General features: G+C 39.0%; 1 protein-coding gene across 2 annotated transcripts in view; it reads right to left on the bottom strand.

Annotated features, from left to right (window-relative positions):
* The window catches only part of SLC25A21 (solute carrier family 25 member 21), a 480,905-nt gene that overhangs the window by 108,926 nt on the left and 357,456 nt on the right, over positions 1-14,523 (bottom strand). For both annotated transcript variants that reach the window (XM_081830600.1, XM_081830599.1), the window contains exon 3: positions 13,617-13,700. In XM_081830600.1, coding sequence (XP_081686726.1) covers positions 13,617-13,700 — 84 coding nt within the window. The remainder of the gene's footprint in view (positions 1-13,616; positions 13,701-14,523) is intronic.

Genomic DNA, 14,523 nt, shown 5'->3' with positions numbered 1-14,523 from the left:
CAAACTTTGAGTCACTTATTGTTTCTGTTTGCCTTGATATTTGGTTCTTTTGTCTTTTCTTCCCTAAGACCCTGTGATTTTTTAACTGAATGTAGAGCATTGCGCATAAAAAAATTTCAAAGATCCTCTGGATGATGGGGTATTTTCCCAAAAAGAGGAATAAATGTTCTCCTAGCAAATAGATGGAATATGGCAGATTACTTTCATCTTGCTGAGGGTTGGACTTAGGCTTTGTAGAAACAATGTGTTTATATTTTGCCCTTATTCCTAGGACAGAGCCCTTCCTCTTGGATGAGGACATTCTGAGTCTCAAATGAAAACCTGTTGTGTTTACCAGAACTCCTCTACCTGGCTGAGTTTGAAGTCCAACCCTTGTCTCTCCAGCATCATGGGACTGCTGAACTTTCTGTTCCTCTCTATAGCCTCTCAGCTTCTGGGGTTTTGTTTTGCTTTTTGCTTGGTTTGTGGGAGTTTTCTCCTGTTCACACATAGCTTCGGAGTTGGCAAATGCCTCAAGGGGAAATTGCATATACACCCAAAGTTCACTTCTCTTTAGTTTCGGTCTTCTTTGGGATTTTTTGCTTCTCACGTCCCAGCCATCTGATAGCTCTGCAAGCCAATCTCCCACTCTTCTCTTAACTAAGACTTGGTCTGAACTCCCTCCCCCAACCTATCCCACAAGATTTAGCAAAGTATGGAAAAAGCCTGGGTAAATTAAATGTACAGCTCACTGAGGTGGGTTTCCTTCCCTCAGGTCTTGTAGCTCTTTGCAAGTTCTGCCTGCTTTGATGACTCTCTAATGCCTTCAAAAGTAGTTTTGTGTATTTTGTCCAATGTTTATAGTTCCTTTCAGCAGGACAGTTGTTCTGATACAAACTACTCTGATTGCTGGAACCAAAAGTTTGTTAATACAGTCTTTTAAGATTTTAACTCTTCATTTGCCTCTGATTATGTTTTAAACATTCGCTTGCTTTTACTTTAATTCACCTTTTTATTGACCAGAATACTTGGTTTTTATTTATACTGTTCTGGGTCCCTGTGCTTATTAAATCCCAGACAGGCAAGTGTCATAAGTACAGTACTGAAGATAGAACACATTCTAAGCAGTGGGGGTAGATTGTTTGCCTTCACTTGGGTCTTCATCAGCCCTTCCAGTTTCCCTAACTAAACCTTTCAAGTGTTCCAACAACACCTGTCAATGGTGAGTTCCCTGAATCTAAAAACTCAATGTCAAAATCCAACTCCCCTACCTTCAGACACTTTCATGGCCCTTAAAAATATTCTACTATGTTCTGAGACTGTTACAAAAATGTTACTCTTCAGGAGATAGAGGCAAATTACCATCTTTAGAATTTTTGTCTTAATGATACCACCAGCATCATAAAATTTTCTTGGTATTTATTTAGATTCGACTATATTTATTTTCTACATTAATGTGACCAGAATAGCTTGGTATGTGAAACTAGTTATCATTCAATTACATTCAGCAAACATAACTTGGATGATGATTATATACAAGAATTGTGTGATACATTTTAGAAGCCCCAAAGAGATTTTATCAGAGCTCCACACATTTAAATGACTGTGAATAGTTACAAATAATTATCTACAATATAGAGTAATAATAATGGAACCAGTTAACGATTACTGTGTGCACACTTACACACCATCTATTATACTAGGTGCTAGCAACAGATACTACTATTCCATGCAACAAATAAAGAAACAGAAGTATAATGACATTAAGTAATTTGCCCAAGGTCCCCAAATTTATATGTGGGATTCTAATACAGGTCTCTTTGACTCTGAAGAGAAATGTTGTTATTTAGGAGAAGATGCCATAAGAGAACAGGCAGAGAAAATTATTTCCATTATGGGTAATGAGAGAAGGCGTTAAAAAGAAGGTAGCATGAACACTGGTTATTTATGGATGATCAGATTACCAGAGCTGGACAAAAGAAAAAAAATGCCATTCTGGGCTGATGAATATGCATGAGAAAAAGCCCCAGAAGAATGGTTTCAGGAGTTATAATTGGTCCAGAAGGGCTTGACCATAATATGCATGTGATGACACTAAGTAAGATAAAATTTAAAAGATTCAAAAAGCAGATATGGAGAGCTCAAAATAAATACCATGTCAAGGGTTTCAGTATGTTTTTGTGTATTTTTTATTATCATGCAATTTCTGTGGGTCAAGCATCTGGCCATGGCTTAGTATGTGTCTCTGACTCAAGGTCTCTCATGGGATTGCAGTCAAACCATCAGCTGGGCCTGAGGTCTTATCTGGCTCACTCAGGTGGTTGTTGGTAGGATTCGGTTCCAGGTTGTTAAACAGAGGCCCTCAATTTCTCATTGGTTATTGACCAGAGCTACCCTAAGTTCTTTGCCACATGAGTCAATAAGCCTAGTTTATGCTTAAAAGAAGACGATTATACAAGGACATAAATACAAGGGAGCCGGGAGATCATTAGGGCCATCTTAATGGCACCCTACAACATGGATCAATAGGAAATCATCAAAGATTTATGAATGTGTAAGTGACATAATTTGGCTATCATTAGTCATTCACACGGAAGACTAGAAAGTCATTCAAAACTTCTCCTTCTCACTCGACACCAATATCCATTATCAAATCACTCCAAGGAGTTTAGTTGTCAGCATTTCCTCTTTCTAATGGTACATAAAATAATAGCACATCTTATAATCCCAAGTGTCTCAGATCCCATGGAAAAGGATAGGAGTCCTGTGGTGACTTCTGAGAGAGCAGTTTGTAAATACATGGTGTAGACAGAAGTCAGACCATGGGGATTAAGGAGTGAACAAGTGGTCAAGAAACATTTTTGTAATCTAACACATATATTTTTTTACACATGAAGCCAAATCTCTAGTAATTGTTATGTCCTTGACCCACTGCTTAATGGATTATCTTGCAATATTCTTTTAATTTTAGTTCCTTTATAAATAGTGCCAACTTCTGGGAATTTTATTATCTGAGTTTTTTTTTTTTAAAGATTTTATTTATTTATTTGACACAGAGAGAGATAGCTAGAGCAGGAACACAAGCAGGGGGTGTGGGAGAGGGAGAAGCAGGCTTCCTGCTGAGCAGGGAGCCCGATGTGGGACTCGATCCCAGGACCCTGGGATCATGACCTGAGCCGAAGGCAGACGCTTAATGACTGAGTCACCAAGGCGCCCTATTATTTGAGTTTTGAAATGCATGTTGACCTGTTCACTGAAAACTGTAAGGATACAAAATGTTAATGATACCAGAGCATGTCCTTCATCTCATTTTGGTTCTTCATTCTTCTAATTTAGTTGAAGCTTTATGTAAAGAAATCAAAGAACTCATTCATCTAACACAAACTTACAAACTCTCTTTGACAGTTTCCAAAACTCATCTCACACTTAATCTCTTTTTTGTGACCACTGAAACTGTGTCTACATTAGAATTCCTGGTACCCAGGGCATTGTTTTCCTACAAGTTCTCTGTGGCCAAAGAGACTTACGAACAGTGTTTATCAGCAGGAGAACAAGGCCACTGAATATGGCTGGCATCTCGTTTAGATTTTGGTGACCACATATTTTAACATTTATTACAGTCATATGATGATTTTCACCCCATCTGACAATTCATCCAAGAAACTCTGGTTAGATGCCTTATCTCATGTTTCATGAGGTTTTCCTGGTTATTACTCAGTATTCAAGTTGAGTTAGGCAAAGGCACTGACAGGTCAAATAAATAAATTCATTCAGTGAGTTTTAACCTTAAACTGTATCCTTAATTTCTTTTGAACAGGGTTCTGTCCAAAGGATTATGGACCTCTATCTTGGTCTCATGGGAGGATGGTACCACACTTCATAATACATTTTTAGTCCAATTTCATTGTCCAAGATCTCATGTAAAGAAAAAGTGCACTTTTGTCTTCTTTGAGTGCTAATCTCAGGAACCAATCTATTATTCTGGGAATCTCACTAACCTCCCTTCTGCTGAAGTTTGCTGGTTTGCAGAATGTAATCAACCATACGAGATGCTACCTTCCCCTGCCTCCCCTCTCCCCCAGAGGCTATCCAGCCAAGTGAGATGACATATATAGCAGTGCTTTGAAGCCTTACTGGGAACACTGTAAATCTCAGGTGTTGCTTCTATTATTACTAATGACACAATGAAGTTATTGACAGAGTAGGGAGCACAATACAGGATGCAGAAGACCTCGGATGAACACTTACCCCAACAAACACCAGCTGTGGGATGCTGGGCAAGTCCCTTAACATTCTTATCAATTTCCCAACTAGAGATCATGCTCCCCACCTGCCTATTGCCAGGGTTCTTGTGAGCAATAAGTGAGGTAAGACATGTGGACACATTTCAGAAAGACTAATGGGTCACAATGGCAACAATGGTTTTGAACATAATCACTATCATAACAAGAATGTCCGAACCTTTTCCTTTCCTCCCCTTCCAATCCACCTGAAATACCTGGAGAAAAGGTAAAGCTAAAGTCATGAGACTAGACAAAAAATTCATGAACTAGTGACAAGAGCATTGTAATCGGGTGATGAAACAGATTTCCAAGCAGGAACTGAGCAGAAACTTAACCATAATTAATAGTCAGATTCTTCAGTGGTATCTGACTCGTGGGACTTACAGAGAAAATGTAGCAATCTAAACTATAAGCAATTCAATTTAGTTTAAATACATGTATGTGTGCATGTATGTATGTATGTATGGATCTTGTGAATGCTTTTACATTCTTAACACTGTTCTAGATTAAAAATCCATGTGACCTTTTCTTTCCAAGGAAAATAAAATGAGATCAAATGTGCATAGAAGATGTCCTAATAGAAGACAGAAAGATGGAATTCCATGAAATCAGAGACGCTAGCTGAAATCAATGATGATGATAAAATATTAACTCCTGGGGCACCTGGGTGGTGCAGTTGGTTAGGCACCTGACTCTTGGTTTCAGCTCAGGTCATGACCTCAGGGTTGGAAATTGAGCCCTTGGTCCAGCTCTGTGCTCAGCATGGAGTCTACTTGGGACTCTCTCCTTCTGCAAACCTGCCCCCCACCAAATAAAAATTAACTTCTTTAACTTATGTCAAATCATGCCTAAGTTATTTTCTTTCTTTTCTTTTTCTTTCTTTCTTTCTTTCTTTCTTTCTTTCTTTCTTTCTTTCTTTCTTTCTTTCTTTCTTTCTTTCTTTCTTTCTCTCCTTCCTTCTTTCAGACAGAGAGAGTGTGTGCGCAAGCAGTGGTGGGGGAAAGGGCAGAGAGAGAATTTTAAGCAGGCTCCACACCCAGCATGGAGCCCCACATGGGGTTTGATCTCACAACCTGAGATCATGACCTGAGCTGAAATCGAGTGGGACGCTTAACCTACTGAGCCACCCAGGCACCCTTAACTTATTTTCTACAATAAGAGAATCAGACAAAGGTAGAAGAGTTTTTAGGAGATTTTCTTTTCTTTCTCATTTTCATCTGAAAATGTTCAGTTTAACAACCACTAGAAAAAGGATTAGGGTTTTGGTAAAGACATTCCCCCCCTCCCCCAAGGTGACTGCATTTAGCTCATCAGAAATCCAGAGTAAGTCAAAAGAAAGGCTTGAAACTATTTCTAACTGGACATCTCCTATTGACCAAAGAATCCCCTCACCTCCCATTAACACTCTATAAAACATGGGGAATATCTGCTCAGGCTCTGGATTGAGACACTCATGTTCCCGAAAGACAACTACTTCACCCAAACAACTGGTCCTCCTTTCCCTCTTGTCAGCGCTGTGTGCTGGGAGAGGCTGTGTTTGGTCTCTTAATCAGGCCTTGCTGACGAGCTGACATCACTGCAGAAGTTTTCACTTATTCTTTGGCAACACTTAAATCCTTGCCAAAGGCCAGTCAGTAAGTTTGAAAGTATTGTTAGTGAGAGGCTGGGGGAGTCGATGTGTGACTGTCAGCTAGCAATCTATGGTGATGACAGGAGGGAAATCTAAGAGCTGAAACCATTTTAAAGGTCACTCCTTGGGCAGAACAAAAGACCTCTGACAGAGCTCTGGGACACTGGAAGCATAAGGATGATGCTATCTGAGCACTCTGGAAATTCATTATCCTCTCCCTGATTGTAAAGACCACTTTACAACCCAATACAGCTTAAACCAGCAGCTATTTGCTTTCGCAGTGGTATAAAAGAATCTGGTAAAACAGAAATGCCAAATAATGTACCCATGGTTTAACTTTCTGCTTTTTTTTTTTTTTAATATTCTCCTTTAGTATTTTCTCCTTACTCTACATTCTTTCATTTTCAACCTTGAATTGCTAAATAATCAGAGTTTAAAGAGCTTAGCCACATACTTTCTGTGAAAAGCTATTACATACATTTCATATCTAAAATTTTATGAGTATAATATACTAAGGCATTGATAAGCCATTTTTAAAAGGAGCACAGATCATTCAGGAATAATAAGAGTAGGCCCATGCCTGAATTGAGATCATCTCTTTTTTTCTCTTTGCAAAACGGGAGAAGATTTGGAAGAAGAAAATGGCTCAGTTTACTGATGCCATAATCTGGACCTGGACCTACCACGTGTAAGGACTGCCGGGCAGATTTGCTAGAGTTTATTCTCCGAACTCTCACCTCTCGTGTTTTCTTATTCTTTTTTTTTTCCCCGACTTGAATGGAAGACATTTGTTGTGCCATCATTCAGAAGCCCTGGCAGGCCAGGGCGGAGCTCTGTAGTGTGGGAGCAAGAGCAGCTGGGATGGTCTACTTTCCTCCTTATCACCGCAGGAAAACAAGGAGCAGGGGTCTAATGCAGAGCATGGTGACTCTAGTTACTCATACAGCACTGGATACTTGAAAGCTGCTAAGAGAGTAGATGAGTGTGCTCACCACGCACACACAAATGGTAATTCTGTGAGGTGATGGATATGTTAACTAACCCTACTGTGGCAATCATTTTGCAATGTACACGTGTATCAAATCATCACACAGTACATCTTAACCTTCACAATGTTCTATCTTGATTATATCTCAATAAAGCTGAAAACAATCCAAAACAAGGGAGCACTCAAGGGAGGTCCAGAGGGTACCAGGAAGGGCCTCTTTGGTAAAATAAAAAGGAGGAGAGAGAAGACACCCAAGGCACCAGGACCCTCACACAGAAGGCACCGTGGACATCTGGCACCCGCCAAAAATGAATTCACTTGGGTCTGCCAGGCTTGCAAACCCAATCAATACCCAGTGATTTACACACAGTGGATTTGCACTGCAAATTATCTGCTTAGGGGTCTGAGATCCAGTCTGTAATTACCCATCTGAGCGAAAACTCTTGTGAGTACACAGGGACCCACCACTCAGTTGTATGTGAACTCCACTGGGTCCATCTATCAGATAAGAGGGACCAGCCTCAGGATCCAGGAACAGTGACACTAAGAACCACCCGTTCTACTCCAGCTTGGCAATACTTGGTAGATGAGTGGGTTTCTGTTGGATGAGAAGTTGGGTAGAGACAAGAGAGAGAGAGAAAAGCAGCAGCAACTATGGGGCTTTGGGAAGTTGCACCTGGCTTAGGTGGGGAGGAGGCTGATCCCTGGGACGAGTAGGCGCCTCCACTGTGTCTTCAAGTCCAGTACTTCCCCTCCCTCCCACGTGAAAGTGAGGGGGTTTCCAGAGGCTGCCCAGGGGGTTTTCTCTAGGGGCAGGTCTTTCTATTTTCAAGGGTGCTTTCAAATCACCTGGTCATGTTACATTAGGTAAACCAGGTTTTAAAAAGTGGACCCACTAAGACACCAAATTAAGCCGAAGATCTTGGGGTTGGCCCACCTGTAAAAAGAAAATGTCCAAATCCTACCAGGTTGTTGTTGATTTTGAGTTGTCGACGTCCCGCTTCCTTTGTTTGTGTCACAAGCCACTCTTTCCCCTTCTTAATGAAAACAAGAGGGAGTGATTATACCTCCTGGGCTGTGCCATTTATGCGTCTGAAAGGCACTTAAACGAGTGGCACATTATCTCACACATCTGGAGTTCACCAAATTAGCCAATTATGCTGGAGCTCATAAAATGAGGCCTTAAATGTCATTTAACTAGAAAATATTATAATCACCAAGTGGTCTGATTGTAAGATGATACTTGGGGCAGCATCAGTGGTTACAGAAAACAAATCATGAAACAAAACACAGTTCAAATGCCCCCCAAATGCAACCACACATTTTCTACAGTAATACTTTCTGAAGAATACCATATTTCTGAAGGCACCAGCAATCAACATGTTTCTCATTTGAGACTGAGTCTAATCCGACCTAGTTGTTTCCGAGTTATTTGCCTTGGGCAAATCAATGCCCATGAGTTTTTCTCATAAGAAAACTGAGGAACATGCAGGATGGGAGCAGACTGATGGAAAACCATGAACTTATCAGAGATACGGAGCCATCTGTAAGGGATGGGACAATAACCGGATTAAGAGTCTTAAGTCATCAGAGGTTTGTGATGCTGTCTTAGAATTGACAAGATTTGATTAACTGAACATATATGGTCTCTCAGGGCTTTCATATTTTACTTAAAGGAAGAGATAAAAGCTGCTTTAAATTGCTATGTGATTTGAGGGTAGGAATACTGCAGGTTTTAGAACAGCTATTTAAAACTTAGGGGTTTATAGCCACTATATTCACATTGTCTTCTTTCCATTTAGTATATAACAAAATTTGGTGTTTAGTAAAAGGTGATATAATATAATGGGAAAACCATGACATGTCACTAATACTTGTGTGACTTTGGGCAAGTTATTTAACTTCTCTGATCTTCTGTTTCCTCATACAAAATACAGACATAATGCTATGTTGTGTTCAGAATAGTGTTGCATTGGAAATAATATATGAAATAATATATGAAAAAGTCCCCAGCATCGTGCCTGTTACACTGAAAAAAAAATAAGTATTAGTGTCACATCTGTCTTTACCTATGTCACGAGAATTCTTAAGTTCTGTTTTATTCTTTTTCCTCTTTGTTTCAGCAAGAATGGTCACTAGGTGCTTTCAGAAGAGGGAGAGTAAGGGGACAGGCAGTCCTGGTTTTACATTAGCATAATTTACAACCCCATCTGTGAGCATCTCCAGCACTCTTTTTAGAGCAACAGGTACAAAAGAGACTAGAAAAACTTTCAGGAGATACTCTGAAGCAGAAGGAAGGAAGAAGCGATGCAGGAACACATGGTAAATGGGGACACCAGCTGCTACTTGCCGGGAGAATTTACAAAATGAAACTAATTGGTTTTAAAGGCACCTAATCAGCTAGGCTAAATTTGTTCTGGGCTCACTATTTCAGTAGATGGACCTATGGGTTTATTTTTACCAAACTGAAATAAGATGAAAAAATCATGGTGACAATGGAGGACTCTCAACAGTGACAAATTCCTTGCCTGTGAGTTCTCTCTTCTCCATTAGACAAAACAACGATGGCCTCTTTGGTAAATATATATGGTATGAGAATTGCATATAATAGAAATCCTTGCAGAGCATTTGGAAGGACTTTTTTGGAGGGGCTGGGGTAAAGCTGGGTTGAAAAACCCTGTCTTTCATTAAGTACAATATATCGATGCTTTTGCTTCTTAAAAGAACCTTAGAAGTGGTTAAGGGACTTGGACCCATGTATTTGAGCCACAGTCCCTTGTAAACATGAATTCTGGGCAGAGAAGTGGGGAATTGCATTTCTCAGGATGGCGGTGAGTACCCTTCCCTGTCTTACAGCGGGGAGGAAAATGGGAGATCTGTGCAGACATTAAGAGTATGATCAGACTTGGGCACCTGGGTGACTCAGTTGGTTAAGCGACTGCCTTCGGCTCAGGTCATGATCCTAGAGTCCCGGGATCGAGTCCCACATCAGGCTCCCTGCTCAGCAGGGAGTCTGCTTCTCCCTCTGACCTTCCTCCCTCTCATGCTCTCTGTCTCTCATTCTCTCTCTCGCAAATAAATAAAATCTTAAAAAAAAAAAAGAGTATGATCAGACTTTAATGTTCCTAAACAAGAGAAAGGAAATAGCTTTCAAAACCTTTAACTTGGGGGATGTAGGAAAAACCAGGAGAGACGAATTGTCTTAACTATGCTAATGGTCACACTGACTTGCACTATGTTCCTGTAGCCACAGACCAGACTGGCCTGGATGCACCTGAGTGAGAAAAATATCTTTGAAAGCAGAGTGTACTCTAAAAGCTAAATAAGAAAATGAAAAGGAACTGCTTTCACTAGGAAAAAGGTTCAACCGAACATGTGCTAAAAGGGTTTCTTTTCTTTTTTCTTTCTTTCTTTTTTTAACTTAACACTATGAAATGTTTTTGCTCTGTATCAAAGATAACAGGAAGCTTTTTCTTTTGTATTTTTACAAATATTTCCATCTCTGAGACTAGAGCTCTCCGGCTTTGGGCTAATAACATGTCCAGATCTAAAGGCATTACAGGAAGAATGTCAATTTGCTCTAGAAACAATTATACATACAGTCTAGGAAAAGGCCAGTTTTACTATGCAAGGACCACACATGCTGTATGTTTGTTGTATTACTTGATGTCAAAGCAGAAACATCAAATTCTTCCTAACACACATGAAATAAAGAGCCTGGCTAAGGAACTCCCACATCCAATTCAGAGATACCTGTTGCAGCTTATAGAGCTTGGAAATGCTGCTACTACTGTTTTACCGGAAAGGGACACTGCTATTGACTACATAATGCACTATGATTTCTTTAACTTTATATATATTCTGGGTAAAATGAGCATGACTTTGATCCCAGTTGTCATAGATGCAGGCGTATCATTAATGTATGGCATTTAGTTACCATATCACCAGAGTACTAGCAAGAATTTGCTGATTCTATGTCACTAGGTCACCTAAAAATATTTAATCAGGTATCAAGATTACTATCATAACTTCAGAGGGGGGTGCTCAATAGCAAGAATTATTATCTCTGTTTCGTTTTGCATCCTTATGATTTTGATGTGATGACTTGTATTCAGTTAGTGAGCACTTACTATCTCTACTCAGTGCTAAACACAGTCATGGGAGATACAGAGCTAAATGAAAAATGGCCCTTAGGGGAATATATCCCTGGGGTGGGAGAGAGGAGACAGAAAATAGCCACAGTAAATTAGAGAGGTTCATGCTATATTTTGCACAGCACATAAGAATGACTGCTAAAGAAAGCGTGTGGTAGAGAAAAGATGGTCAGAGAGAGAAATGTGAGGGCATCCTTGAATGAAGAGGGATGGTTTCCTGAGTGGATGAGGGGGTCGGTCCTGCAGGAAGAAGATAACGGCCAGCACGCAAAGCTATGAGAGTGTGAGCAGATCTGCTATTCTTAGAGCAGATCTCTGTATGGGGAATGAGCCAGGAGAAGGAGGGAGGGCCACAGTAACACAGGCACTGTACCACAGTAAGAAGTTGAGGCTTTCTGGGCGCCTGGGTGGCTCAGTCGTTAAGCGTCTGCCTTTGGCTCGGGTCATGATCCCAGGGTCCTGGGATCGAGCCCCGCATCGGGCTCCCTGCTCAGCGGGCAGCCTGCTTCTCCCTCTCCCTCTGCCCCTCCCCATGCTCGTGCTCTCTCTCTCTCAAATAAATGAAGTCTTTAAAAAAAAAAAAGAAAGAAAAAAAATAGGTTTAGGCTTTCTACTGCAGGGCATATTTTTATATGTTACCCAAATACTCCAAAAGTAAATGAATTAAAACACTATGATACCGGCATAGAGATAGATAAACTAATGAAACAGAATAGGATATGGAGACTCAGACTAGAAAATTTAGATGACGTATTTGTGGAAGTTTAATATACAAAAAAGCTGGCGTTTCCAATAAGGGAGTAACAGCGAGATTTTTCAACAAGTGGTGTTTGGACAACTCACTAACCATTTGAAAATAAAATTTAGTTCCTATATGCCACACAGTGCATTAAAAAAAATCCTCAGATGGATTAATTATATAAATGTAAAACATACCAGAAGAAAATGTTTATAATCTTGGGGTTAGAAGACATCCTTCTTTCTAATGTGACAAGGTCAGATATCACAAAGGAAAAGATAGATATGATCACAAAACCACAATCTTCAAAAATGTCAAGGTTCTGAAAGGTGTAAGGCACTGTAGCTCTAAGAAAAATGACAAACTGGGAAAAAGATTTGTAATCTATGTCATAGTTAAAGAATTAGTACCTATAATATATACTGAGCTCCTACAAATCAGTAAAAAGTCTAACCCAAGAAAAATGGGCAAAGAACACAAGAAATTCTTGAAAGAAATGACAACTAATGGTTATAAAAGTATGTTCAATCCCAGTTACAATAAAAATAATGCTTGTAGACAATTTTATTTTTCACCTGTTGGATTATTAACAGGAGATACATGTGGGGGGCAGATATACCAAATAATGATTGGTATTGTCCAGTGCTTGAGAGGGTGTGGAGAAATGAGAATTCTCAAAGACTGATACTTTTTGGAAGATAAGTGGGTAACATTTATAAAATGTGCATATCATTTGATCCTGCATGTCCATAGCTAGCAACTTATTTTATAGAAAAAAATTTATGTGCACACAAATGTGAAAAAGTAGTATAAGGATATTTATTGCACCATTGTTTTTATTAGCGAAAATCTGCAAACAACCTAGTGGTCTGCCAAAGGGTTTAACTTAATAAATTGCAGCATGTAGATACAAAAATTACTATGGTATTGTTAAAAATATATATACTGTCATGGAAAGACATCCATGACATATGTTTAACTGAAAGAAACAACTGACCATAGTATAATCTGCCAAGAGAGGTAGTGAACTACAAAGGTTAGGAGCATGGGCTTTGAGGTCAAGCAGACCTGGATTTGAATCCCAGTTCCATTATTTATCAGATACGTGAAAATGACTAATTCCTCTGAGTCTTGGTTTCTTCATTTGTCCAAGTGAAGTGGATTCTAATAGAACCTACCTCACAGAGTTATAAGGAGAATTTCTAGCACATAGTAGAGACTAAGCATATACCAGCTATTACTATTACTGTTATCATTTTGTGCATACTTATTATTTTCAACCAATTCTCTTATGAAAACAACTTCAAAAAGCAAATCTAATATCCTTTGGAAAATTATGCTGGAGCCTTTAACCGAATCTATACATCAAAGACCATTTTAGCTTATGTAAAAAAATATTTTTATCTGATCAGCTAGTAGATAGGGTAACAAATCTGACACATCAATTTTTGACATAGTTCTGCTTTGAATATTCATAAGCCACAATGCAAATAAGGAACACATTTGGACACTATATTCAAGAATCAAAATAAAGAACTATTATATTTAGATAGCTGCTGTTATGAGAACTTTAGAAAATCTCAATGGCACAAAGTAGAAATTGTCTTCTAGTCAGCAAACTGATTATTAATATAATTTTTGTGGTAGTTCTTATGTATACATATTTAGTTTTCAATTGTATTATCAGGAAAAACACACAAAAAAGTGGGAAGGCACCCTTTTAAATATTTTCCTCTAATAACACTAGGAAAATGAGCCATTCAAAATGAGAAAAACATGTTATGTGGTAATATGTCAAATGCTTATATCAACATAAAGTTCATACACAAAGAACCATACATACCCTTCTATTCGGAAAATTGTTCGAAAGCTGTCTCCCAAGCTTTTGTAACTGTTTGGATCAGTTGCACATCTCTGAATCTGGAACCTAGGAGAAAAAAAATCAAACAAAAAAAATTCCAAGTTAAGGATTTTGCCAAATGGCTTTCCTCATTTTTCAAAGTCTTAGGAAACTTAGCCTTTTCAGGTTAATCTAAAATATTCTGGGTTTTGCTATAGATTTTATTGCTATATTTGCCTTATATAATCTTTACCTTATTTTTGTAGCTTTTAAAATTATATTTCTCTGTACTTTAATAGAAACTATAGAGAGAGTTTTTTTCATCTGTTTCTTAGCCAGGCAGATGCACCCTGAGGCATTTATGCCTTTTTCTTTTATGAAAAGCATACACAGATGTCATAGATTGTTTTAATGTATAATTCAGAAATCTGAAGGTGCATATGAAACAAATAAGTAGCTCTATTTCTTATCTTAATTAGTGCCCCCTTGATGGTAATTTAATACAAAGGTTAAAAATACAGAGCAGCTAATATGGCCTAACTTTGATCCTGATTGTGAATTTGGAATTCATTCTGGTAGACAGGAGCCTGTGCTGAAAAGAAGAGTTGCAGTTGTATTGTGATACAGTTCACAATCCCTACTTCTACTTCATGATGGAGCAGAGCTTGTCATTATGTTCAGGCTTCCTGAATTTTCACAGAAGCACTGTGTCCGGTATGGTTGGTGCTCAGTAAAAATGTATTGCATTTAGACTGTTGAATCTCAGATCTGTACCTCTGAAACAAATGGTGCAATATATGTTAAGAAAAAAAAAAGAAGAAGAAGAAGGTAGCGGGAGGGGAAGAATGAAGCGGGGGAAATCGGAGGGGTAGACGAACCATGAGAGACGATGGACTCTGAAAAACAAACA

Source organism: Leptonychotes weddellii, chromosome 9, assembly GCF_054177405.1.
Source record: "Leptonychotes weddellii isolate Sample4059 chromosome 9, ASM5417740v2, whole genome shotgun sequence".
Classification (NCBI taxonomy): domain Eukaryota; kingdom Metazoa; phylum Chordata; class Mammalia; order Carnivora; family Phocidae; genus Leptonychotes; species Leptonychotes weddellii.
Note: the sequence above shows the minus strand (reverse complement) of the source record. Positions and strands in the feature narration are given on the sequence as shown.